At 36.4% G+C, this 23,439-nt stretch overlaps 2 protein-coding genes and 1 long non-coding RNA gene across 3 annotated transcripts; 2 read left to right on the top strand and 1 right to left on the bottom strand.

Moving 5' to 3' along the window:
• The first annotated feature begins 475 nt into the window (after positions 1–475).
• LOC114519792 (solute carrier family 43 member 3-like) lies at positions 476–9,418 on the top strand. The gene is made up of 10 exons (XM_028539969.1): positions 476–1,000; positions 3,176–3,222; positions 5,190–5,266; positions 5,393–5,485; positions 5,612–5,852; positions 6,460–6,603; positions 6,717–6,910; positions 7,243–7,316; positions 7,495–7,618; positions 8,670–9,418. Exons 1-10 carry the CDS (start codon positions 660–662, stop codon positions 8,793–8,795), a joined length of 1,461 nt encoding a protein of 486 aa, XP_028395770.1. The 5' UTR covers positions 476–659; the 3' UTR covers positions 8,796–9,418.
• A 2,316-nt stretch (positions 9,419–11,734) lies between these two features.
• On the top strand, positions 11,735–19,182 carry LOC114519719 (solute carrier family 43 member 3-like). Its single transcript, XM_028539888.1, has 10 exons — positions 11,735–12,075; positions 13,165–13,211; positions 14,180–14,256; positions 15,665–15,757; positions 15,881–16,121; positions 17,167–17,310; positions 17,421–17,614; positions 17,950–18,023; positions 18,173–18,296; positions 18,984–19,182. The coding sequence occupies exons 1-10, from the start codon at positions 11,735–11,737 to the stop codon at positions 19,158–19,160; spliced, it is 1,512 nt and encodes a 503-aa protein (XP_028395689.1). The 3' UTR covers positions 19,161–19,182.
• Positions 19,183–21,104: 1,922 nt separating this feature from the next.
• LOC114519862 lies at positions 21,105–22,229 on the bottom strand. Its single transcript, XR_003686627.1, has 3 exons — positions 22,185–22,229; positions 22,054–22,111; positions 21,105–21,784 (listed from the first exon to the last, which is right to left on the bottom strand). It is a non-coding gene; the product is annotated as an uncharacterized LOC114519862 (long non-coding RNA).
• Positions 22,230–23,439: the final 1,210 nt, after the last annotated feature.

Raw genomic sequence — 23,439 nt, 5'->3', positions numbered from 1 at the left:
GTGTTCGTGATTAGTACGCATTCTAATGATTCTATGTCTAAGTTTTTTCTATGCGTCAGGAACTAATCGTTTATTGATAGTGTGAAGGTCCGTTCACACGATCATACAATTTCGTTGGGTCCAATTCACTTCTGAAATGTAGAAGATATAGAAGATAAGTAATAGTCTGTCATTAATAAAGCGGTACTGCCTTGTACTGTATTGTCTTAATTTGCTGCCATATATACAATGCAAGCAACAGACTATACTACAGTATAACCTCATCAGAAGTGATTTGAATCGTGTAAAGAGCCCTTTAAACCGGTTTACCACTAGACGGAATTTCTCGACCGAGCAAAATGTTTCGTCTGATATTCTTTTCAATTGCGAGAGTTCAACGCTAGTGGATTCCCAGAGAATTCGTTATTTGAATTGCAAATTTCCAAAAAATCCGACATTCGTCAATATAAGGCCACAATAATGGCACAAGCATCGAAGACAAAGAACTATATAATAATTTATATTAAGTTGAATGGAGCTTCAAAAATGCCTGTGAAGCCTGTGAAGGCTGTGATTTATAATACAAGTGAAGGAATAACGTAGCAAAAATAACGTTGACTATAAGCAGTTACAGGAAGCTATGAAATGTTATAGATTTGGTTGTATTCACATTGCAAAATATGCAGGTCTATTACATTTGTTTGGTTACATGGGCCGTATTCGAAAGCGTTATTTCAACATCGTGTTTATTTGGATGGGCTCAACTGTTGGAAATACTTCATAGCGAACATTATTTCGCGTCTTATTGTGAAACTAATGAGGCTGATTCTAACAAAACTATTTCACAATTAAAAAACAGTAATTCTTCCATCGGCGACGATGTCAGTGACACTTGTGCAAGACAAGACAGTCTTCTTATATTGGCCTATACATTATCTGCTTTCGCAGGTTCTGTCTCAATATTTTTCGGTGGAAAGTTTTTGGATGTTTTTGGCTTTACAAAGACAAGAGTATTAACATGGTAAGTGGCACGATCGTGAATAAAGAAAATAAATTATTAGAGCCGGAGGTTAAGATTTACTTCCACTACCGGTACCGATACGAAAATACATGACGTGTTACTGTTTGCCATCGCGGAAATTTTAACGCTTTAAGATTGTGACTTCCGTAAGAAATAAAATGTTTCCCTACATCAGTCCTCCGTGAGAAAAAGGTCTGGGCTTTTTAACAAAATTGACCAGGTTAACGTACTTAACTTGCGCCAAATGGAAATCCTGAAATCAAATTTGTTACTGCATGGTATAATTATGCAATTATATACCTATATTTTATTCTACAAAATGTCCTCTGAATGAATAAAAGTTTCATTTTTTAAAGTTTTGAAATAAATAGGCATGCATGCAGGAATACATGAACAAAAATAGGTGCACAAACGCATACAGTCTGTGATGCATTGGCGGCAATGAAACTAGACATTGGCAAAAATTTGGAAGTTGGGGCTCTGTGAAAGCACAGGCCGCTGTAGTGACTAAATATTGACTGATTTAATTACTTTCTAAAAGTTGCAAACAATGAGTTGCCTACACACCGTTTAGCAGTATTCATACGAAACACCAATTGTTCCCTTGATTAAAATCAGCATGTTCTGTATTATAGGCAGGGACAACTATATTATTTACAGTCCTAGGACCTGGATTTTCCTCCACATCATTTGAGAGGATAGATTATTTGAACATACTACACACAATTCACTATTCATTTGGCTTTTATTTAATTAACTCTTCAGACATGGCAAGTAGAATACATTTAGATAAGACATTACAGGTATAAATTTGATTTCAAAGTCTGTCCTCAAGATTGTACAGACTGTTGAAGTAGTACTATTATTATATCCAGTAACGCTTTATGGAGATTGTCGATGAATTGACCCCGTGACCAAATGAAAACCCAGCCAGGTTTGGGGAAATCTGGTGAACCAAGCCCAGGAGTTACGGAGCAGTTTAATCATTATTTGCATGTTCGACCAGCCATAAACGAACAGGCGATTTCAACTTGCATAGTTTCGACAGCGAAACATAATATTTTATTTTCGAGGCTGAATTGAAAAAAAGCCATGATTTATTCATTAGGAAGGGGACTATAAACTTCCCGCATTTGCTTTGCTTCATATCCCCTTGTTCCGCCGGCAATGATGATCGACCTAGCGCGGAGACTTTAAAAAGGATTTTTTTAGTAACATATTGCATAGTGCATACGAACTTTTTTAAAAATCCCGGTAATTCCCCTCATGATAAAATAAATTATAAGATCTTCACAAAATACGCGAAAAAGTTATAAACTAAATTTGAAGCAGTAGTTTAAACTACTGCTTAAAATTAATCCGGCCCAAAATATGCACGGCCCATGGTTTTACTGATCCAAATCCAATCAAATCGCTCATTTTATAACTTTATCTTTTAAGGAGTATAACTTGTTGAACTTTGAATTGCTTCGTGATAGTTTTCCAAAACATTACACGCTGATGCTTTCTGTTGTTTTTTCAATGTATATGGGGCGTGGCAAGGGCGTTAGGGGGGAGCATAGTGCTATTATGATGTCAAACGCGGAAAGTCTGATGTTACACAAAATTTGATTCGCTCCACAAAACTATCGAGCTAATTAAATTTTTTGTATGATCAGTCTTTCCGCGTCTGACGTCATTATGAAAAAGGTCTATTGGTGAGCACCACTAGTCGCGTCCTTCGCAGACACAGCTCCCTTCCCAAAAATTCGTTTTCAAGATTGACCAGAGCCAGAATGGGGGCGGAACTATTTAACCCCACTCGGACTGTTTATCATCTTGCGTCCAATCTTAATGTAGTCTTTTTATATTATGTAATCTCTATGTAACTAATATGCGTGAACCGCAGACACGGGGACTTTAGCTCCCCCACTTCCCCACTTTTTTGTCGGCAAAAAGGGTTGAAGTAAAAGTGTTATTTTCAGGAGATTAAAATTTTGCTGCGGGGTTCTATTTAGGACTTATGCCCCCATTCTCTCGCTCGCTCCGCGGACCCTGATATGTACTTGTCTGCACGCCCCTAATGAAACACAACTGAATACTGATTCAGGGTAACGTGTCTAAATAAAGTTTATGTATGTATATACGTATGTAAATGTGTTAATGCTTAATCTTATTCTTCTTAAATCTTTTCAGCTTCATCTATCTACTGGCTGGTGGAACGATGTTTATGTCAACGTATGGTAAGCTGGTGAAATAAAGTTCCGTTTGCACTTATATACCCCTTTTCCCCGTCACGGCATTACCGTTTGACCTAAAAGAGCACAACCTCGTTCCCAGCGTCTTCTTTGTTCATGAAAAGAGCAATGGTTAATTCGTAGCAAATGTGTATCAGTTGGTTGTATTTATATTTATTGTGTATTTATTTAAAATTAAATTTTTCACTGCCTTTTAACGGCGCCTGAACCTTAAATTTGTGCCTGTCTCCAGGGCTGCCGAGAGGGGAGGGGTGCAAGTGGGGTATTTTGCCCGGCCCTGGACTTAAGAAAGAACCTAAAATTAAAGCACATTAAAAATTGTTGGGCTCAGTGTATTATTCACACACTAGTTGAAAGTACGAGTGACAGTCATTTTAATTTAAAGATACGTTGATATTGTTTGTAAAAAGTTTGTTTGTTAAACTTTTTCACATAGCTTTCAAGTACTTTATGCCACGCAGATATTTAAACCATGACGTCATAGGCCCCCAAAAAATTTGCCCCGGGTCCTCTTGACGGCCCTGCCTTATTAGTCTAAGAGCGGTGCCCGTTTTGTTACTTATGATTTATAGGAGGAATTTTAATAGTAATGTCCTGACCAGCGTGCGGTCTGCCCATCCGTTCTTCTTATAAATGTTGGGCGAACCACCCAGCTCATTTCAAATTCGCATGTACCATGTTCTTCGATATTACATCTAGTTCATATACTCATTTAAATCTATAGCGAACCTATAAACGTTGTTTGCATGCATTTGACACTTGCTATAGGTAGACACAGGACCTGACAATTGCTATAGGTAGACACAGGACCTGACAATTGCTATAGGTAGGCACAGGACCTGACAATTGCTATAGGTAGACACAGGACCTGACAATTGCTATAGGTAGACACAGGACCTGACAATTGCTATAGATAGACACAGGACCTGACAATTGCTATAGATAGACACAGGACCTGCATGACAATTGCTATAGATACACACAGGACCTGACAATTGCTATAGGTAGACACAGGACCTGACAATTGCTATAGGTAGACACAGGACCTGACAAATGCTATAGGTAGACACAGGATCTGACAATTGCTATAGATACACACAGGACCTGACAATTGCTATAGGTAGACACAGGACCTGACAAGTGCTATAGGTGGACACAGGACCTGACAATTGCTATAGGTACACACAGGACCTGACAATTGCTATAGGTAGACACAGGACCTGGCAATTGCTATAGATAGACACAGGACCTGACAATTGCTATAGATACACACAGGACCTGACAATTGCTATAGGTAGACACAGGACCTGACAATTGCTATAGATACACACAAGACCTGACAATTGCTATAGGTACACACAGGACCTGACAATTGCTATAGGTAGACACAGGACCTGACAATTGCTATGGATAGACACAGGACCTGACAATTGCTATTGGTAGACACAGGACCCTGTCTAGAAGCGTAATTGGGGGAAGGGGTTTATATTCATATATTGTCTTATGCAAGCCTGCATGACTTTTTTTTCGCGTGATTGTTCTTATAGGATATATAGGCATGAATATTTCAATATATACCCCACCTTCAAATTTAGCGGTCTAGATCTAGCTAACTACGTCGCTGGAACCGTAACTAGCTATTTTATCTTAAATCTCACAAAAGTGGAATAATATATTTGGTAAAAATCTGGTAAAATCTTAGGAAATTATTGTTTGAGATACGTGTGTGTGTGGAGTTGTCACGATTAATAAGTCCTTAGAAAAAGATAGTGCAGCTATGATACTATTTGTTAATTCATCCATGCTTCATCAAAATTTCGTCACTCTCGTGTGATTCGCACTCGACCAATGAAACGCTACGAACCCAAAACTTTGACAAGTGGTATATAATAATATCTGTTAATTCATCCATGTTTCATTTTAACTTTTAAGACTAAAATATATGTTTTTAGATTTACATGAATTGCTCTTTCCTGGTTTACTTCTAACTGTAATTGGTGGAGGATTTTTTACGGTAGTTTTAGTAAAGGTATAGTGCGTTTGAATTTGTTCATGTGAAGAGAAACTACTGAATAACAGCAATTTCTAAGGAAAACCGTGTTAGCATAAGGCTATGATTTCTAATCATTTTTTATGATATTTTGGTTCATTCCAGGTTTGTGGTGTTCTTCCTCAACGACGTTTTATGGCTGTCAGTATTATAAATGGAGCAATTGATTCATCAGCAGTTGTCCTTCTTGTATTCAAGGTATTTCATCATCGTAACTGGATTAAGCCTTTTTCAGAAGGACTGGAATTCATTGTAATTGGTTGATATTGTTTGTAATGGGTGATATTAATTGTTTATTATCTTATATTATTTCTTTTATTGCAGTTGTGTTTCAACGCTGGGGTTTCGTTTAAAATCATAATCATCGTTTACTATGTCTTTGTCGTTGGTCAAGGCATGTTGTTCACGTTTACGATATTTCCTAAAGATCTGCCGGATGACATTGAAGAACATGTTAGGAAATGTGAAAACAACAGCTCTACAAATGAAAATTTAGAACAGTTTACAAGTGAAAATCCCTTTATATCTCGTGAAATAGAGGAGAACGAAAAAGAACAGATGCAAGGTGGGACACTTGTTCCGGGTAGTGAACTCTGTGCATCCCCACTTAACGATCTTTCGGCGCCTCCTGGTTCTGTCACACGAAACCTTTAAATGTCGGGAAAATGGAAATCGTGTAGGAAAAATTGAGAATCACGTTTCTCACCGTGTCCTTTACACTATTAAAAGTGAGAATCCATTAGTGTAAGCGAACGGTTACTGCATGCAAGTGCATAGTTGTGCATACATGTAATCTTATGATTTTTATATTACCTCCTTCCCTCGTTTATTCCACCGTTCCTCTCTACACGCATCAAATGTTCCTGAATGGAAATACAGTTCGCGTTACAGATGTTTGGACAACTCTCCCTGGGACTGTAGCTAATGGTAGAGGGGGGTGTCGCTAGGTGCATATTCATATATTTATTAATTCTATGCCTGACTTACTTCTCAGTTTTGAAAGCAATTATTTCTATAGTATATAAACATAATCATATTTATTTGATTAACACCTCTTCCCCAAATTAGGTAATGTAGCTACCCCCCAGTAAAGCCAACAGAGATTGACGAATGGAATAGGACAGAGTGCTTGTGACTTACTAACATTTTTTTATCTTATCATATGCATACAGACAAAACAAGCCTCTCCTCGATAGTCAAAAGTACCAAGTTTGTAATGCACACATGTTTTGTTTCCATCGCCCATTTACGCTGCTTTTCTGTTATTGGAATGATCAACTCCTTGTTGAAACGTTTGGCCCATGATTTTTATGAAGGTTCGTTCGTAAACCTCTATTCTCTGTTTAATTAAGCTTTTAAATAGTTTGTTAAAAGATAATCTAAATAGACGATCTTAGGATCCTATTTACACGATTTTTTATTTTTTCAGTCGATTACTATCTCACAATTCTTGGAATTATTCAATTTTGCGGAATTATTCTCTCTTTTGTTCCTGGATTTCTTCTTGATTGGGCTCCAGCTGGAAGACATCGAAACTTTTCAGTTATTTTGTCTTTCATACTCACGGGATTGATTTCAATTCTTTTGACTGTTGGTCTTTTGATACCAGTTCTTGAATTTCAGGTATTGTATATCAATGATAATTGCAAACTGTCATGGTTTCTTTGTGCGATAGTAGTAACGCGAGGAAATAAATGAATGCAAAAAATATAAATGTTTAAATTTGATAGTAAAGGGTTGTTGCTGACAGCTCCTAAACTAGATGTAATAATATTCCAAAGTGCATATTTCTACTTTATCTCCTTTGCCCGCCCGATTTCAGGAAATTACAAATCTGAGATCTTAGAAGGTTAAAGATCGCATGGGCTCCAAGCCTCCGGCAGCCCCGTAGATCACTTTTGCAGGCCAGGCTCAAGAGTAACTGATTGCAGTTGTAATTCACATTCTTTTTTTAGGTTTTTAATTTTTTTCTCTACGCTCTTCTGAGATGCTTTTTATATTCTACACACGGGTCATTTGTAATGAAAGAGTAAGTACCATTGAAATACTTGAGTACCTGGAAAACGATGAAAATGGCTCTGAACTTTTAAAGAACACTAATTTTTAGAGCTCAGAGAATGGATTCAAATATGAGTTGTCATAATTAATTTTGAAAAATTTTATCGGACGAAACTAAGTTTACTTTTTCTTCACTGCTTTTCTTTCAGGTTTCCTTTATATCATGCTGGTGCCTTGTTTGGTCTAAGTCTCTTAGTTTCAGCTGTGGTTTCTTTGTTTCAAATACCAATGTTTGCTTTGATGGAGGGACCGTATGGCGGTGATCCAACTTGGGTAAGAAACTTCATATCATAATTTCAAGTCTGTTGATCACGTTATAGCTTTTTGAGCAACAAATTCCAATTATACAAAGACTGTAAGGCAGATGGTATAGTTGGAATTATATCAGTGAACGAAAAGAGAGATATAAGAGAATACAAGCGGTATGGCTTACCTATTTGGTCTTCGTATCAGCTTTTAACATTTTGAGGTCAGGTCCTCCAAAGTAACAAAAAAATCAATAGCATATCCCCCTGAAACCATGCGTCCCATAATCCTCCTGTGGCTTTTACACTAAGCGTAGCCACCACACTTGAGGGGGACTGGATAGCATTCATATATTTCTCCCTTCATTCACTCATATAGTCTCAATTATACCATTAGGCTTGCACCCCTTGTGTGATTGGAATTGTATTTCATGAACACAGGTCGAAATATATGAGGATACAAGCGGTAGAATGCAAGGGGTTTTAGATGACGATTATTGAGGATGCCCCTCAAAAGGTTAAGAACATAAGAGTGTTGCCCTAACGCATATCCCTCAATCTTGGGATGAGTAGAAGTTAACGAGGAGCGAATGACGTTAGTTGTTCTAAATTGAAGACCCTCGTCAAAACAATCAGCACAAAAGGAGAGTACACTGTTTAATGATATCAAAATAGGATCAAGTTGTTTTGAAACACTCCAGCTACACCTGCGTCAAATTGATTCGTATGCTTTTTGTCCGAGTTGCCAAGATCATTAACTCTCCCTGTAGAAACAATTACGTTCAAATAACAAAAAAAATAGGTTGTTTGGATGAATCTAAGAGAACCAGTTTAAAATAGGTCGTTATTCTTACGTATACGAAATAGTTAAAAATAACCTATAGTTAACTAGTAGTTTTAACCTTCAAAATTTCCAACTTCAAAATTTCCCACCGTGACTATTAAGATCAGAATTCCCTGCAGGTGCCACGACTTGGTACGTCATTATGCCTAAGGTCTATTGGCATGTTTGGAGTTTCTTTTCTCGTTATCACTAATATCTTATAATAATTATCTATTAATATTAATTTTAACCATAGGTGAATGCTGGTTTGTTAGTTGTTCAAATGGTAGTGATGGTTCATCCAATATATTTATGGAAATGCGCCGGAACAATATCAAACCATTATCCAGATCAAGTGGATCTAAAAACTGTTAATCCATAAAAATAATATATTTTATGAAATAATATACTTAGGTTCTTTAAGAGGGTTGGGGGGGATTTTTAATTGGGACCAAAATGACAGGTATATTTTTACTGGGTCCATGGTACAATAATGTATTAATTTATATAAAACACCATCATTTCACATAAATTTGCACCATCATTTCACATAAAATTATACTTAATTAGACGTACGGTAACTACTACCATGTTTTTAATCACAGATACAACTTGTGTTTCCCGCTTCTTGCAACGTCCCTGTAGCGACCAAGGCATTTCATAAACAGCTTTGCGCTCGAAAGTAATTTCCTAGGTAACCAAATTCCTTTTACATCAAAGCCCAGATGGGTAATATGTTAAAATACGCAAAAATACGCAAAAATGTTATGAAAATGAAAACTGATAAATTATGAACTTTTTACAATCTCACATGTGAAAAAAATTTCAATATATGAAATTTACTTTTCACATGTGAAGGTGAAATTTCATATGTATCAGCTTTTAATTATTCATATGTGAAACAAATTTCACATGTGAAGCTGGCATTTCATATATGAAATTTATTTTTCACATGTACAGGTGAAATTTAATGACATGAATGGTTACCATTTAAATCATTTTATTACTTAGGAAGACAAGATTTCATGAATAAATCGTTTTACTTATAGGAAAACGTAATACAAAAAAAATCAAAATTCGTATGTGACAGTAGCAATTCATATTAGGAAATTTATTTTCCACATGTGAACGTAAAATTTCATATGATATTTAAATAATTTCATATGCATGTGAAACTAAAATTTCATATATGAAATTTACTTTTCACATGTGAAAATAAACGTCATGCACAATTTAAATTATTTCATCGGAGAAGCAAAAAATTTCATGTATGAATTGTTTTTTTACATAGGAAAATTAATACTAAAAAATAAAATTCATATATTAAAGTCACTTTTCTTATGTGAAAATTTCATATATGAAGTTTTTCATTTCATATGAAATGTTATGTGAAATTTTTGTAAGGGTACAGCAGGGATATTGTAAATCTGTTCCTTACACTATGTTATTTCATCCGTCCATTAAATGTTAGACTGGTCTAAAGTTCGATTCGGCAAAATTAATCACCTTGGGCTGAGTAACGCTATCCACCGATAATTAAATATTATTATTATACCACTTGTCAAAGTTTTGTTTTCGTAGCGTTTCATTGGTCGAGAGCGAATCACGCGAGAATGACGAAATTTTCTCGGCTTCGCCTCGTGAAATATCGACAGGTCTCGGGTCCACAAAACATAATGTTTCCTTCGTTCCCAGTAAATAAGTGTTAATTTTTTCTGATATAATTGATATTTCTTAGTGTTCCTAATTCGAGGATACTCTTTAATAATTGTTGGTTGCAAAGCTGAAATTTCATCGCTTTTCGAGCATTTTTAGAACGGTTGAAAAAATCCCTATCCGGTGGATAGCGCTATCCAGCTTTTATACAACTGGCCCCTGGAGGGCACTGTTCATAAGACTTTCGAAGAAACTTTGCAGTATTGTGATGAGGCGAAAATTCAAGCGATTCAGTCTTTCCGGAGGGTGAATTTGAAATATGTTTATAGCGATTTTTGTGCATGATTAGAAGATTAAGAGTTTTTTAATCATTTTAACTTGTCTTATTTAACAATTCTTTTGCCCGTTTGCCATGTTCATATAAAATAATCGAGGAACTATGTCATTCCTCTGAATTTTACGACATTACTCCTCGGTGGTAATGGTTTTGTTTAAACGAATTACCCTCTAGAACTCCCGATAGAGACGGGTTGACAGCCGTCTGGACGAACTTGGGCAAGCGAAAGATAGTTCGTCTTCTAGTTCGTCTATGTGCAAACACACGAATTTTTCGCATAGTTCATCTATTTAGACCAATTTGAATTGTAGTTCATCTTGACGAAACATCCTTCTGTTGGTGAGGACGGACTAAGAAAAATTCACAACCAGTTGATATACATATAAGAACAAATGCTTTTACATGATGCAAACTCCATGTCTTCAGGCATTGATCGCTTATTGATAGTGTGAGGCTCCGTTCACACGATGTTGTAGGAATATGAGTACATGAAGTATGAGTGCATGTTCAGTGTTGTAGTCTGGTACTGATTAAGCAGTACTGCACTGACTTTTGTTGACTTAATTTGCTGTGCATATACAGGGTGTATAAAAAAAACGCATTAATATTCATGAATATCCTCTTTGTTCTACAACACAAAAGACGTTTGGCCCCTGGAATGCGAGAAAGCTTGTACTGATCATATTCTAGCGGCACAATCGTCGGTAAACGAAGTCGGGTGCGTAAACTAAAGAGCTGAATTGAAAGTATTTAACGAGTAAAATTCTATTTACAATTTATTTTACAAGGTCGACAGTTAGCATTCAAGTTATCATGCACGAGAATAAAAACTCGTTGTTCGGTTGTTAGCTGCACCATTATTAGTTTAGCTGATTTAGCAGTTGAACTGTACGATTAGGATTTTAAAATATCCCAGGGGGATAAAATCTATTGAGCTTATGAACAATATGAATTTTAGAATATTAAGTGGTTGCGTTTTTTTTTTAGACACCCTGTACAAGGTAACTAAACAGACTATACTGTGCAATGACGTACCCCATCAGAAGTGATTTGCATCGTGTGACGTAGCACTAATCTTTGTCTGTTGACGAGTGAATGTGTAATTTGAATTGCAAATTTACCACAGAATTTCACATTCGTCAATAAAGCCACATGCATGAAAGAATCATATAATAAGTTCAATCGAGCTTTGTCAAAATGCCTGTGATTTATATAATTATAACACATGAAAGAGAAGGAATATAGTGTAGAAAAAATAACTTTAACTAAGCGGTTACAGAACGTTATGAAATGTTATAGATTTTTTTGTTGTATTCACATTGCTGAATATGCAAGTCTATTACATTTGTTTGGTTTTATGGGCCGTATTCGAAAGCGTTATTTCAACAGCGTGTATATTTGGATGGGCTCAACTGTTGGAAATACTTCATAGCGAACGTTATTTCGCGTCTTATTGTGAAACTAATGAGGCTGATTCTAACAAAACTATTTCACAATTAAAAAATAGAACTTCTTCCATCAGTGACGATGTCAGCGACACTTGTGCAAGACAAGACAGTCTTCTTATATTGGCCTATACATTATCTGCTTTCACAAGTTTTGTTTCAATATTTCTCGGTGGAAAATTTTTGGATGTTTTTGGCTTTAGAAAAGCAAGAGTATTATCATGGTAAGTGGCATGCGATTGTTTGACGATGGGCAGTATAGAATAAGCATAATGTTTAATATAACTTATAATATTATTATCTAGTATTGCTTTATGGAGATTGCCGATCAAATGACCCCGTCACCCAATAGACACCCAGGCAGGTTCGGGAAAATGCGGTGAAGAAATTAATAATTATTGGCAAGTTCGACCATGCAGCTATAAACGAACAGGCGCTTACAACTTGCATAGTTTTCGACAGCAAAATATAATATCTTATTTTGCAGGCTGAATATGTCATATGGCTGAATGGCCATAAAAATGACTGGCATGGAAACCAGAACAATTTAACTCGAAAATACTGCTTAAAATTAATCCAAAATTTTCTCGGCTCCATGCTTTTACTGATCCAAATCCAATCAAATCCACATAATCTTATCTTCTGAGGATTATAACTTGTTGAACTTCGAATCATACCTAATTTTAGTGTGCCGTGATAAAAGTAGAATGTGCAGTGATAAAATGAGAAATGTGCAGTGATAAATGGTATTTTCTGAACAGACCTCACTCTGCCGAGGTGGATTCGTCAGTAATTGTCACCCAAAATGCTAGAAATCAAATCATAGGGACTCAAAAATACAGAAAATTTTCCGTAAGAGGTCCTACACACCCCCTACAATTTCCCCTTCCTTAAATTGCCAATTGCCTTTTAGGACCATTTTTATTATGTTCCCCCTCTCCACTATTCTATTGTGATGATATGTTCCGTGATAAAAATTTCTGAAAATTAGCTATGCTTCGAAATCTTTCCTGATGGTATTCGCGGCATTACACGCTGATGCTTTCTGTTGTTCTTTGAATGCATAAGGGCGTGGTAAGGGCGTTCAGGGGGTGGGCATACTGCCATACCCTTCGATGAATTCTAGATTTGGTGAGCACCACTAGTTAAGTCCTTCGCAGAACCCTGATATGTACTTGCCTGCACGCCCTTCATGAAACACAACTCAATGCTGATTCAGGTTAGCGTGTCTAAATAAAGTTTATGTATGTATAAAGGAACGTACGAATGTGAATGTGTTAGTGCTTAATCGTATTATTCTTCAATCTTTTCAGCTTCATCTATTTACTTGCTGGTGGAACGATGTTTATGTCAACGTATGGTAAGCTAGTTAGATAAAGTTCCGTTTACGCTACACAGGTTTCCCTCGTACGTCATTGCCGTTTGACTTAAAAGAGCACAACCTCGTTCTCAGGCTCTACAGCGTTCATGAAAAAAGCAAAGTTTAATTAGTGGGAAATGTTTATTAACTGTAGTTGTATTTATTATGTATTTATATTAGTTGTATTATATTTATTTAATTTGAAATTATAAATTTTTCACTGTCTTTGAATCGCACGGATCCGGCATATGGTAAAAGTGGCCTGAACCATGAATTTATACCTGCCCCTATTTACTAGCTCAAGAGTGGTGCCCGTTTTGTTACTTATGATTCATTTAGGAAGATTTTAATTGTAGCGTCCTGACGAGTCTATCCGTTCATCTTATAAATGTTGGGCCAACTACAGCCCAAATTCACACCTAAAGCGAACCTATAAATGTTGTTTGCATGACCGACTGGGCATCGCTCTGGTGGCGACGCCAGTTTAAATGAATGTGGGGTATAAGTGAAGCGAACATCGCATAAAATAATTATAAACTATTGCGTCACATTAAATTATTTGGGAGGAAACTGGGGTGGAAGAGCATTCAACAAAATTGGGGGAGAGCAACTTTGCCCCCGCCCCTCAATCGTATATTTATATAATTATTGTCTAATGCAAGACTGCTTTCTTTTGTTCGCTTGATTGTTCTTACGATATATAAGCATGAATATATCAATATACACCTCACCCCAATTTAGAGGTCTAATTACGTCGCTGGAAATGCAACTAGCTATTTTAAATTTTAATCCCACAGAAGTGGAACAATGCATTTTTAATGCTAATAATTTGCTAAGATTTTAGAATATTATAGTTTGAGATACGTAGGTGTCTCGATTAATAAGTCCTCAGAAAAAGATATGCAGCTATGATACTGATTTGTTAATTCATCCATGCTTCAGGTTTTATGACATAAATTTGTTTTTAGATTTACATGAATTGCTCTTTCCTGGTTTACTTCTAACTGTAATTGGTGGAGGATTTTTTATGGCAGTTTTAGTCAAGGTACTGCCCAGTAAAATAAACAACTTCTCATGAATCATTATTTCAGTATATAGTTCTTATTTTTATACGAATTTCAGATTGAAATCATACATGCAGTGAATCTCACTGAAATGTACTAGTTATTAGGAACATAGCTTGAGAATGCTCATAGCGGATAATAGTTACCGTATTATGGCATCATAATTATAGTATTTTGTCATGCTTAATGGCTAAACTATAACTATCAACCACATACGAGTTAAACCCGCATGAATTGAACACTCTATTAGCATCGCCTGAAATGGTATTATCATAAATCTTAAATTTTGGGAATATTATGATACTTTGGTGCGACTCTTTGAATTTCCTGTTTTTGAACTCAAAAATCTCAGAGTAATTGAAACTTTCAGGTTATACGTGCGTTCAAATTTGTCCATGTCAAGAGAAACTGCTGATTAACAGCAATATATTGCTAAGGAAAACCATGTTTAGTTTTAAGAAAAAGTGGTTTGTTTATAATATACGCGAGGTAGTGGATCTTTTACAATGAATTACTAGTGTTCTTAATGTTCTCTTCTTGCTTCGCTCTTTCTCTTCTAGATTTTCTTCTTGAGTTTCGATCTTAACGTTTCATAAGACTTTTACTCCGTTAGTCCACTACTGGTTCGGGTGTTGCCGTCCTTTTATAGAAACGGTTGAAGGAAACTTGCGCACGTCATCAACCAGAGTAGTCTGATCCTTATCCAACCAATCAGCGTTGTAAGTTAGAAATGTGAGTTGGCATTAGAAGCTCGTTCCAGCTCTCATATCTTGTTTGTTTAAGGCGTTGTCGCACTAGTCGAGTTGGTCTTCTGCTCAATCGATCAATACTTAAAATATTCACAACTTAAAATATTTATCATCAAAGACAAGTAAAATGTACAAACAATACCTCTGCGAACAATATCTTTCAACTTTTCCCACTCTTACTCTTATGATTTTATCGAATTAAACTTTTGATGACGTAGTCTATTTCATCCTCGACCGGGCAACATTTAAAACACAATTGATTGACATAAGAGCTTGTCTTGCCTACAGCACGCACATTTTTTTAAAAAATATGAGAATAATGATAAGTGACGACTTAAGACCTGTTTACCCAAGTATCAGTTCTGAGAGGGTGATAAGTATTTTCACCTAATTACCTATTTAACCCCACGATATGTCATACATGAAAGGAAAAAGCGATTAATGATTGCGAATGGCCGAAAATTGTATTTCCTTAGGCGTCTTGTGGAAAAACTCAATCAGTAATCCCTGTCATGCAATTAATATACCTATTTTTACAGTTTTTTTACATGCATATTTCTAAATAAGATAAAGCCTTGCGTAACTTTAGCATAAGGCTATGATTTGTAATTATTTTTTATGACATCTTGGTTCATTCCAGGTTTGTGGTGTTCTTCCTCAACGACGTTATATGGCCGTCAGTATTATAAATGGAGCAATTGATTCATCAGCAGTTGTCCTTCTTGTATTTAAGGTATATCATCATCGTAACTGGATTAAGTCTTTTTCAGAAGGACTGGAAATCATTGTAATTCTTTGGTTTTGTTTGTAATGGGGTGATATTAATTGTTTATTTTATATTATGGCTTTGTTGCAGTTGTGTTTCAATGCTGGGGTTTCGTTCAGAAGCATAATCATCGTTTACTATGTCTTTGTCGTTGGTCAAGGCATGTTGTTCACGTTTACGATATTTCCTAAAGATCTGCCAGTGCCGGATGACATTGAAGAAGATGTTAGGGAAAGCAACAGCTCTACAAATGAAAATACAGAACAATTTACATGTGAAAATGCCTTTATATCTCGTGAAGTACAGGAAAACGACAAAGAGCAGATTCAAGGTAGGACGCTTGCTCAAGGTAGTAGTGCAACCCTATGCACCCCCGACTTAACTATAATCCGCTCCCTCCTGGTTCCGTCACACGAAGCCTTTAAAGGTCGAAAAATTTTCCCGAATGGAAATACAGCTCACGTAACAGGTGGTTGGGCAAATTGCCCCTGAATTCTCCTGGCCATGGGGCACTCCCTGGGACTGTAGCTACAAGGTAATGGGGGAGCGGGGTGTTGCTAGGTGCATATCAACCTCGCAAGCCAGGCTCTTTTACCTACGCTCCACGGCCCACGCTGCGGCGAAGGCCCTGGTCAAGGCTGGTCATGTGACCTCCCAAAATATGGGAGGTTTTTAATTAGCACTTAGTTCATATCCATGGGAGGAGTGGGAAAGTCGATATACCATTTCTGCTATTTTTAGCACTTGTCACAATCCAGATGACTTTGTACTAACGCAACTAAAAATAGCGGTTCACGCTATAAACTAAATAAATACAGCTAGTGTGGCGCAGCAAAAAACTAAAAAGAGCAATAAACCGAATTTAGATTCAAGTGCTATGTGTAGACTGTATCATCGTCGATAGAATCGGTTTTAGTATCGTCACAAGTTCTGTTGACATTCAATACAGACACTCGAAGGCCTGTGCTATTCTAAATTTGGGCGTTGATGAGCGAATTTAGAGGTCAAATAACAATAACGAAACAGGTTATTTCGCTTTGCGGTACAACAGCGCTCAATATTCAGTCCTTAGAAACACGCTGTTTTAACTGATGTGATCTATGCGCTACTTGTGTCCCACCCATCCCCACACGGGAGAAGCGTAACAAAAGAATCACGTGACCAGCCTTGACCAGGGTCTTTGCCGCAGCGTGGGCCGTGGAGCGTAGGTAAAAGAGCCTGGTTTGCGAGGTTGGGTGCATATTTATAATTATTTATTCTATGCCTGACTGTAGCTATTCCTAGTAAAGTCAACAGAGATCGACGAGTAGAATAAGGCAACTGCGAGTGCTTGTGTCTTACTAACATTTTCTTATCTTTTTATCATATGCAAACAGACAAAACAAGCCTCTCCTCGATAATCAAAAGTACCAAGTTTGTAATGCACACATGTTTTGTTTCCATCGCCAGTTTACGCTCCTTTTCTGTTATTGGAATGATCAACTCCTTGTTGAGACGTCTGGCAGATGATTTTGAAGAAGGTTCGTTCGTAAAGTTCTATTGTCTGTTGCATAAAGCTTTTAAATAGATTGTTAAAATATCGATCATCTAAATAAACCATCTTAGTGTTGTATTTAATTTATTATTTCAGTCGATTACTATCTCACCATTCTTGGAATTATTCAATTTTGTGGAATTATTCTCTCTTTTGTTCCTGGATTTCTTCTTGATTGGGCTCCAGCTGGAAGGCATCAAAACTTTTCAATTATTTTGTCTTTCATACTCACGGGATTGATTTCAATTCTTTTGACTGTTGGTCTTTTGATACCATTTCTTGAATTTCAGGTATTGTATATATCAATGATAATTGCAAACCGTCACTGTTTTTTGTGCGATTGTAGTAACGCAATATATGTAAAATATATTAAATTTGATAGTAAAGGGTTGTTGCTGACAACTCCTAGACTCGATGCAATATTAGAAAGTGCATATTTCTACTTTATCTGTTTTGCACGACCGATTTCGGGAAATTGCAAACCTGAGATCTTAGGAGGTCAAAGATCGCATGGGCTCCCAGCCTCCGGCAGCCCCGTGCGTCACTTTTGCTTTTTTTGTTTATACGCTGCAGGCCACGCTCAAGCATAACTGATTACAATTATAATTCTTTTTCTTTTCTCTAGGTTTTCAATTTTTTTCTTTATACTCTTCTGAGATGCTTTTTATATTCTACACACGGGTCATTTATAATGAAAGAGTAAGTACCATTGAAATTCAAAGTACCTGCAAAACAGGGAAATTGGTTCCGAACGTTAATTTTGCGAGCTCAGATCTACCTGTGGTTTTAATTTGAACTGAGGGTTTTTAAAATGCCATCTTTATTATTTTTCACTGCTTTTCTTCTAGGTTTCCTTTATATCATGCTGGTGCCTTGTTTGGTTTAAGTCTCTTAGTTTCAGCTGTGGTTTCTTTGTCCCAAATACCAATGTTTGCTTTGATGGAGGGACCGTATGGCGGTGATCCAACTTGCGTAAGAAACTTTCTGTTCAAATTTTAGTACACACAAATAACAATAAGTCAATAATCTCGTGCTAATAGATCTTTTTGAATAGATTGGCGTTAAACGTGTTTTCCAGTAGGCGGAATTTTGCTCACCAAGTGAAAATTTTCTCCGTTTTTCTCAGATTAATTAGCATAAAAGCGCGCAGACAATGAAGAATTAGGCCTGACAATTTGACGTGGACTCGATTCAATAATATTTTATTTCTAAGGAATGCGTACCCATTTAAGGCCATTTTGCTACAAAAAAGTCGGATTTTGCACGTGCAATATTGCTCTACTCTAATAAATTCTCAGACCAGAAAAACTTGAATGCAATATTGAAAGTCCGAATGTTTCTACACATGAATACAAGAAAACGAAACTTTATATTTGAAGTATCAGTTGTTCTGCGTGACTAATTCATTTTCAGATCAATCGTTTTTATACAGTCTTTTATAATATGAATAATAATAATGAATATGCCTCCTACCTCCCCCCAAATATCGATTTAGGCTACTCCACTGCCAGGGCAAAAGACGTATGCAAAAAAATACTGGCCATGGGTGAATTTTTAAAATTAATTCTGTTATCACAAAATTCTGTTACTCAATTTTTTGTAAGTTCTCGATTGAAACTTGGTTATAGTTATGAGCTCTGTTTTTCTCCCTACCATTAGGTAAATGTTGGTCTGTTGGTCTTTCAAATCTTGGTGATGATTCACCCACTGTATTTATGGAGACACACTGGAGATGAGGAAAATAAATACAATTATTGCACTAATTTGTCACTAACAAACAAAGAAAATGTGCGTTTGAATTCTGATAATCATTGTGATTCCGAAAATAAACTTTGACACCTTAACAGAATCTAGGTGAAGCAGGAAAATATTTTTTTATTTACGCGTATTTACGTGTATTAAGCGCAGCGTTTCGAGCAGTGCTCTCAGAATTTAAATATTCATAGTTTTTACTATGGGGCGGGTGCTTTGAACAAAGAATATTTGAGAAGAATCTATTAAATAATCCTCCCTCCTTTCGATAGAGTCAAGCTTTTCTAAAGCCGGTTTTGTCACCATTTTACTTTTGTTTCAGAGCTCTCAACTGCAACCATCTGGAACAAATTGCCCAAATACAAAAGAATAAAGGCGCTTCGCGCGAAAAATATCGCTAGTGGAAAACCGGCTTAAGGCCTAGGTTAAACGTCGCATTTTGTGGCGTTGAATGCAATTCAAACAATAGATAATGAGATGGATGAGATCCGTTGTTTGAATTGCATTCGATGCGACCAAAATGAGACGTTTAACCTAGGCCTAAATAAACTCCCTTATAAGTGCTCAGCAAAACAACAAACACATTTAATTTTGATGAAACACATGCTTTGGCGAGCGTGTTACAGGCGGTTAAACTATATTATCATAACATTAGACTCTCTAACTAGGTGAACATCTTTGATGGAAAAAAAACGAAGCATCAATAAATGAGTGCTACACGCAGGTCCAACTTAGCTAAGTTTCTCCCACTCGTGCAGGCTCATATTGTCAGCGGACAACTTACACAAAATTGAGAGCAAGGCGTAAAACGAAAAGCTTTTAATTTTTCATGCGAAGACCGCTGGAAAACTGAGCCCTCTTTACCGGGAGAAAATTTGCCGAATATGACCAACGTGCTAGTTTATTTCCTACATATGAGCATCTCTAGGAGGGTTAATCGCTAAAGTTGCCAAATTTGGTGCCCTCGAAAATATATTTTTCTGACTTTGTAAGTTCGGAGTTTGTGGAGTTCTGAAGATAGAAGGATTCACAGATAGCTAATTACAATTAATTATTCCTGTGATATTCCTGGGGGGGGGGTTCCTGTGATAACGGAAACAAACTTTTTTCAACTTGGCGCATATGAACATATCTTGCAAGGTGAGCGAAGTTGTAACATTGTACATAATAGATCAGGTGAAATGCCGATTCATCTGGGGATTGTACCCTCCAGTTCCTCCCCGGGCTGGCCCACCCCAAAGGTTACATCAGCGGATAATGCTGACCAAGGTCTGGATAATTCTGGGAAAAGATGGATATTTAGATGATAAATATTTATTAAATGATACTTATAACTAATTCATGAATGCATTATTTTGCTATCGTTTTTTGAGTTCACCAAGTTTCATAATAACTGTATATCAATAAAACTACAATTAACTAATTATATAGAGTCAAAACTACAATTAATCAAAACTATAATTGACATAGAGTCACTAACTATATAACTATATAGCGTCAAAACTACAATTCAGTATTAACGTGCTGGTTGAAACAATAACAAGGCTTATTCTACAAAGTACATAATTATTTCAATCTATAAAGACCCTCATGAATATATTAGATAAACATACTTTTGAAAACGTTTAAAACTCGGTTTTCAAATGTGAATACAAAACTGTTGGAACCAAACAATTGTAATATTGAAGCCACGTAAGTTGTGATTTAATCAATAATAATAATAATAACTTAATTCTTCAGTAGTGCGCATTTACAAAAATTTCTGAATGCTCATTAGAGTGGTGTTACTTGATATACAATATACAATAGATAAACTAGTTAAGAATTAGCGACAGAATACGCTGAAGAAGATTGTAGAATGCTTGGCGATACATTCTCAAACGCCAGGAATAAATTATTGGGTTTGAGAAGAAGTACACGTAATTGAATGCAAATAAATACGGCCTGAATTTCGAGTAAAGTTCCACGTTAATTTTACTTGCAAGCGTATTGGCATACGTGCTGTTGAATATAAATAATTGTATAGAAATAAAGTAGGGCAAACACGAGAAAATCAACACGACTAGAAGAGTGGTAACGACCATCGTTGCTTTTCTTTGCGCGATCCTTTTACTGCATGGTACTTGGGGAGGAGGAGAGACCTGTGACGAATATTCATCAACGCAACGTTTCTCCCTTTTGTGCAATGCCCATAAAATAAACAAGTGGCTGGCGATGAAGCCGATTGTGCATATTTCAATGAAAAGAAGAATATAAAACCTCGCGTAGATATGATCGTAATGAACTGCGAAACCACCGGCGATCGAGATCAACCAGGCCAAAAAAATTCCAAAAACTGTTCGACGAATGGTCAGCAACTTAGAACTGACGAGTGGAAGAAGGAGAATGGCAATTCTTTCCGCCGCCATGAGAAACAATATTGCATATGAGGCACAATAAACAGTCCAAACCATAGGAAGTGTTATAGCTTTCAACGTTTCGGTTACATAACGAATATCTGAAATAGGCGGCAGCAGAACTATGAGAAAAACACCATTGAGACAATCAGCAAAAGCCAGATTTGCAATGAGATAGGAAGCCCTGGAGACAAACATCTTCTTTCTGTCGCATACCATGGCAACTAGGAGAACTCCGTTGAGAAGAATAGCGAGGATGCCAAATGTGTAAGCAACGAATTGGACAGGAATTGGATCAGACATGTTGGATTTCTAAAAATATATCATGTGATATCACGGGGTTAATCATGATATGAAGAATTATTAGCATGCAACTGAATCTCTACAGACTAAATTTTAATCATTCACCGTGAAATGCGCATGCGAACTGTTGTTACAATACCAAAATCCTTATTCTATATATTACTTTGGCGGAAACCTGACTTAGTAACTGCATTTGAATAAATTGTAAATTTTCGATTCATGCATAGCAAACTGAATTATGAAATAAGAAAGTAAAATAAATATAAATCCACTATAACCAGAGAGCAGCGTGGCAGCCTCTTCAATCAACTTCGCTTCAAATGTGGTAACAACTGCCTAAAATAAACAAACTGAATATCAGTTCCACGTTTCGACCTAAGCCTTGCAACTCAAAATGTTAAATTTCTACCTTTTAAAAGTTATTATCCATTCGTTCTCTCTGACGCGTTCGGTGTTCATCTGGATGAGGTTGCTTCTGAACTATTCAATTATATAGCCGCGGCTGTAAGTATGCATGAAAGGCAGGTGTCTTTGGTGAGCTAGTCTCGGGTAAATATACACACAACAAACATGAAATGAACTTGCTAAGTGAGAAATATTAAAACCACCTTATTCTTAATTATTCCTCAATTTTCACGACCCAAAAGTTCACTAAATTAATGATGATAATAAATTAAGATATAAAAACTTCTACTGGTTTCACATTGATAACATTGTCTGTTTGAGTAAAATTTGCCGCGACTCTCCAAGGAAGGATAAAATTTGCTAAAGTTAGGGCATAAAAGGAATATTTATGAATAATTATAGAAATTTCAAATGTTTGATTATATTTCGTAAACACTGAAGACTTGCACAAAGTTCAATAGTTTTAATTAAGATTGTCACGGGCAATAGTCAAATTTATATTATACAGGGTGTCCCAAAAAGGTTGTCTCCGTTGAAATTAGAATCTGACTGCCGTTATATTATGATATACCCATGCAATTGAAGGCGGCAAGACGCTTTATTTGAATGCCTATGCAATTTACACACAATGCGTTGATCATGCATGCATTCAAATTCCAACAAAAGCCTAATTTCAATATGGGGGACTATTATTGGGGGACTCCCTGTACATAAAGAAAAAGAATAACACTAGAAATAAACGATTAAATGATTTTAAAATCACCAGCCTTATGAAAGCATGTAAAATGTCTTGATTTTATATTTTAGCAAGCTACCGATGTGCTTTAAACAAGCTTCACGCTTTTTAAAGAACGCTTGATATGAAACTGAATATATGTAATTACTTGAAATATTAGGGCGCAAGTTGATAGAAACAGGTGCATTTCGCACTTTTCAAGCTCGCATTTAGTGAATTTCTTTCACTTTTTCTCGAGACACCTCTATCAGAGTAGTCACACGACTTACTTCATTACGCTATACTGTTTTATGGGACGCGTGGCACGCGAGCATCACCCCTTTCCTCGGAAAAAAAACATAACCCCGTAAATTTTTGTTTTGGGAGTGAAATCGCCTTTAAGTTTTGGCTCTGCATGAATTCCCCTCTCCCTTCTCTCTATACTTTTATATGCGCTTCGCGGTACCTTTTTAATTCATCGGCACAAACATTTATCACAAATGAGCCGCCAAAACAATGAATCTTGGTGCTTTTAGAGACCCGT

This window comes from Dendronephthya gigantea, unplaced genomic scaffold, assembly GCF_004324835.1.
Source record: "Dendronephthya gigantea isolate DGI-Jeju-01 unplaced genomic scaffold, DenGig_1.0 000014F, whole genome shotgun sequence".
In the NCBI taxonomy this organism is placed as follows: domain Eukaryota; kingdom Metazoa; phylum Cnidaria; class Anthozoa; order Malacalcyonacea; family Nephtheidae; genus Dendronephthya; species Dendronephthya gigantea.
This window is presented reverse-complemented; position numbering and strand designations above follow the sequence as displayed.

What these genes read in the sequence shown, in the direction of transcription:
- LOC114519792 (XM_028539969.1), top strand. Translation starts at nt 660, where the DNA reads ATGCAGGTCTATTACATTTGTTTGGTTACATGGGCCGTATTCGAAAGC. An exon ending in TTACGGTAGTTTTAGTAAAG is followed by an intron (nt 5,267 to 5,392) that starts GTATAGTGCGTT and finishes GGTTCATTCCAG; the next exon opens with GTTTGTGGTGTTCTTCCTCA. An exon ending in TACCAGTTCTTGAATTTCAG is followed by an intron (nt 6,911 to 7,242) that starts GTATTGTATATC and finishes TTCTTTTTTTAG; the next exon opens with GTTTTTAATTTTTTTCTCTA.
- LOC114519719 (XM_028539888.1), top strand. Translation starts at nt 11,735, where the DNA reads ATGCAAGTCTATTACATTTGTTTGGTTTTATGGGCCGTATTCGAAAGC. An exon ending in GATGTTTATGTCAACGTATG is followed by an intron (nt 13,212 to 14,179) that starts GTAAGCTAGTTA and finishes ATTTGTTTTTAG; the next exon opens with ATTTACATGAATTGCTCTTT. An exon ending in GGCAGATGATTTTGAAGAAG is followed by an intron (nt 17,311 to 17,420) that starts GTTCGTTCGTAA and finishes TTATTATTTCAG; the next exon opens with TCGATTACTATCTCACCATT.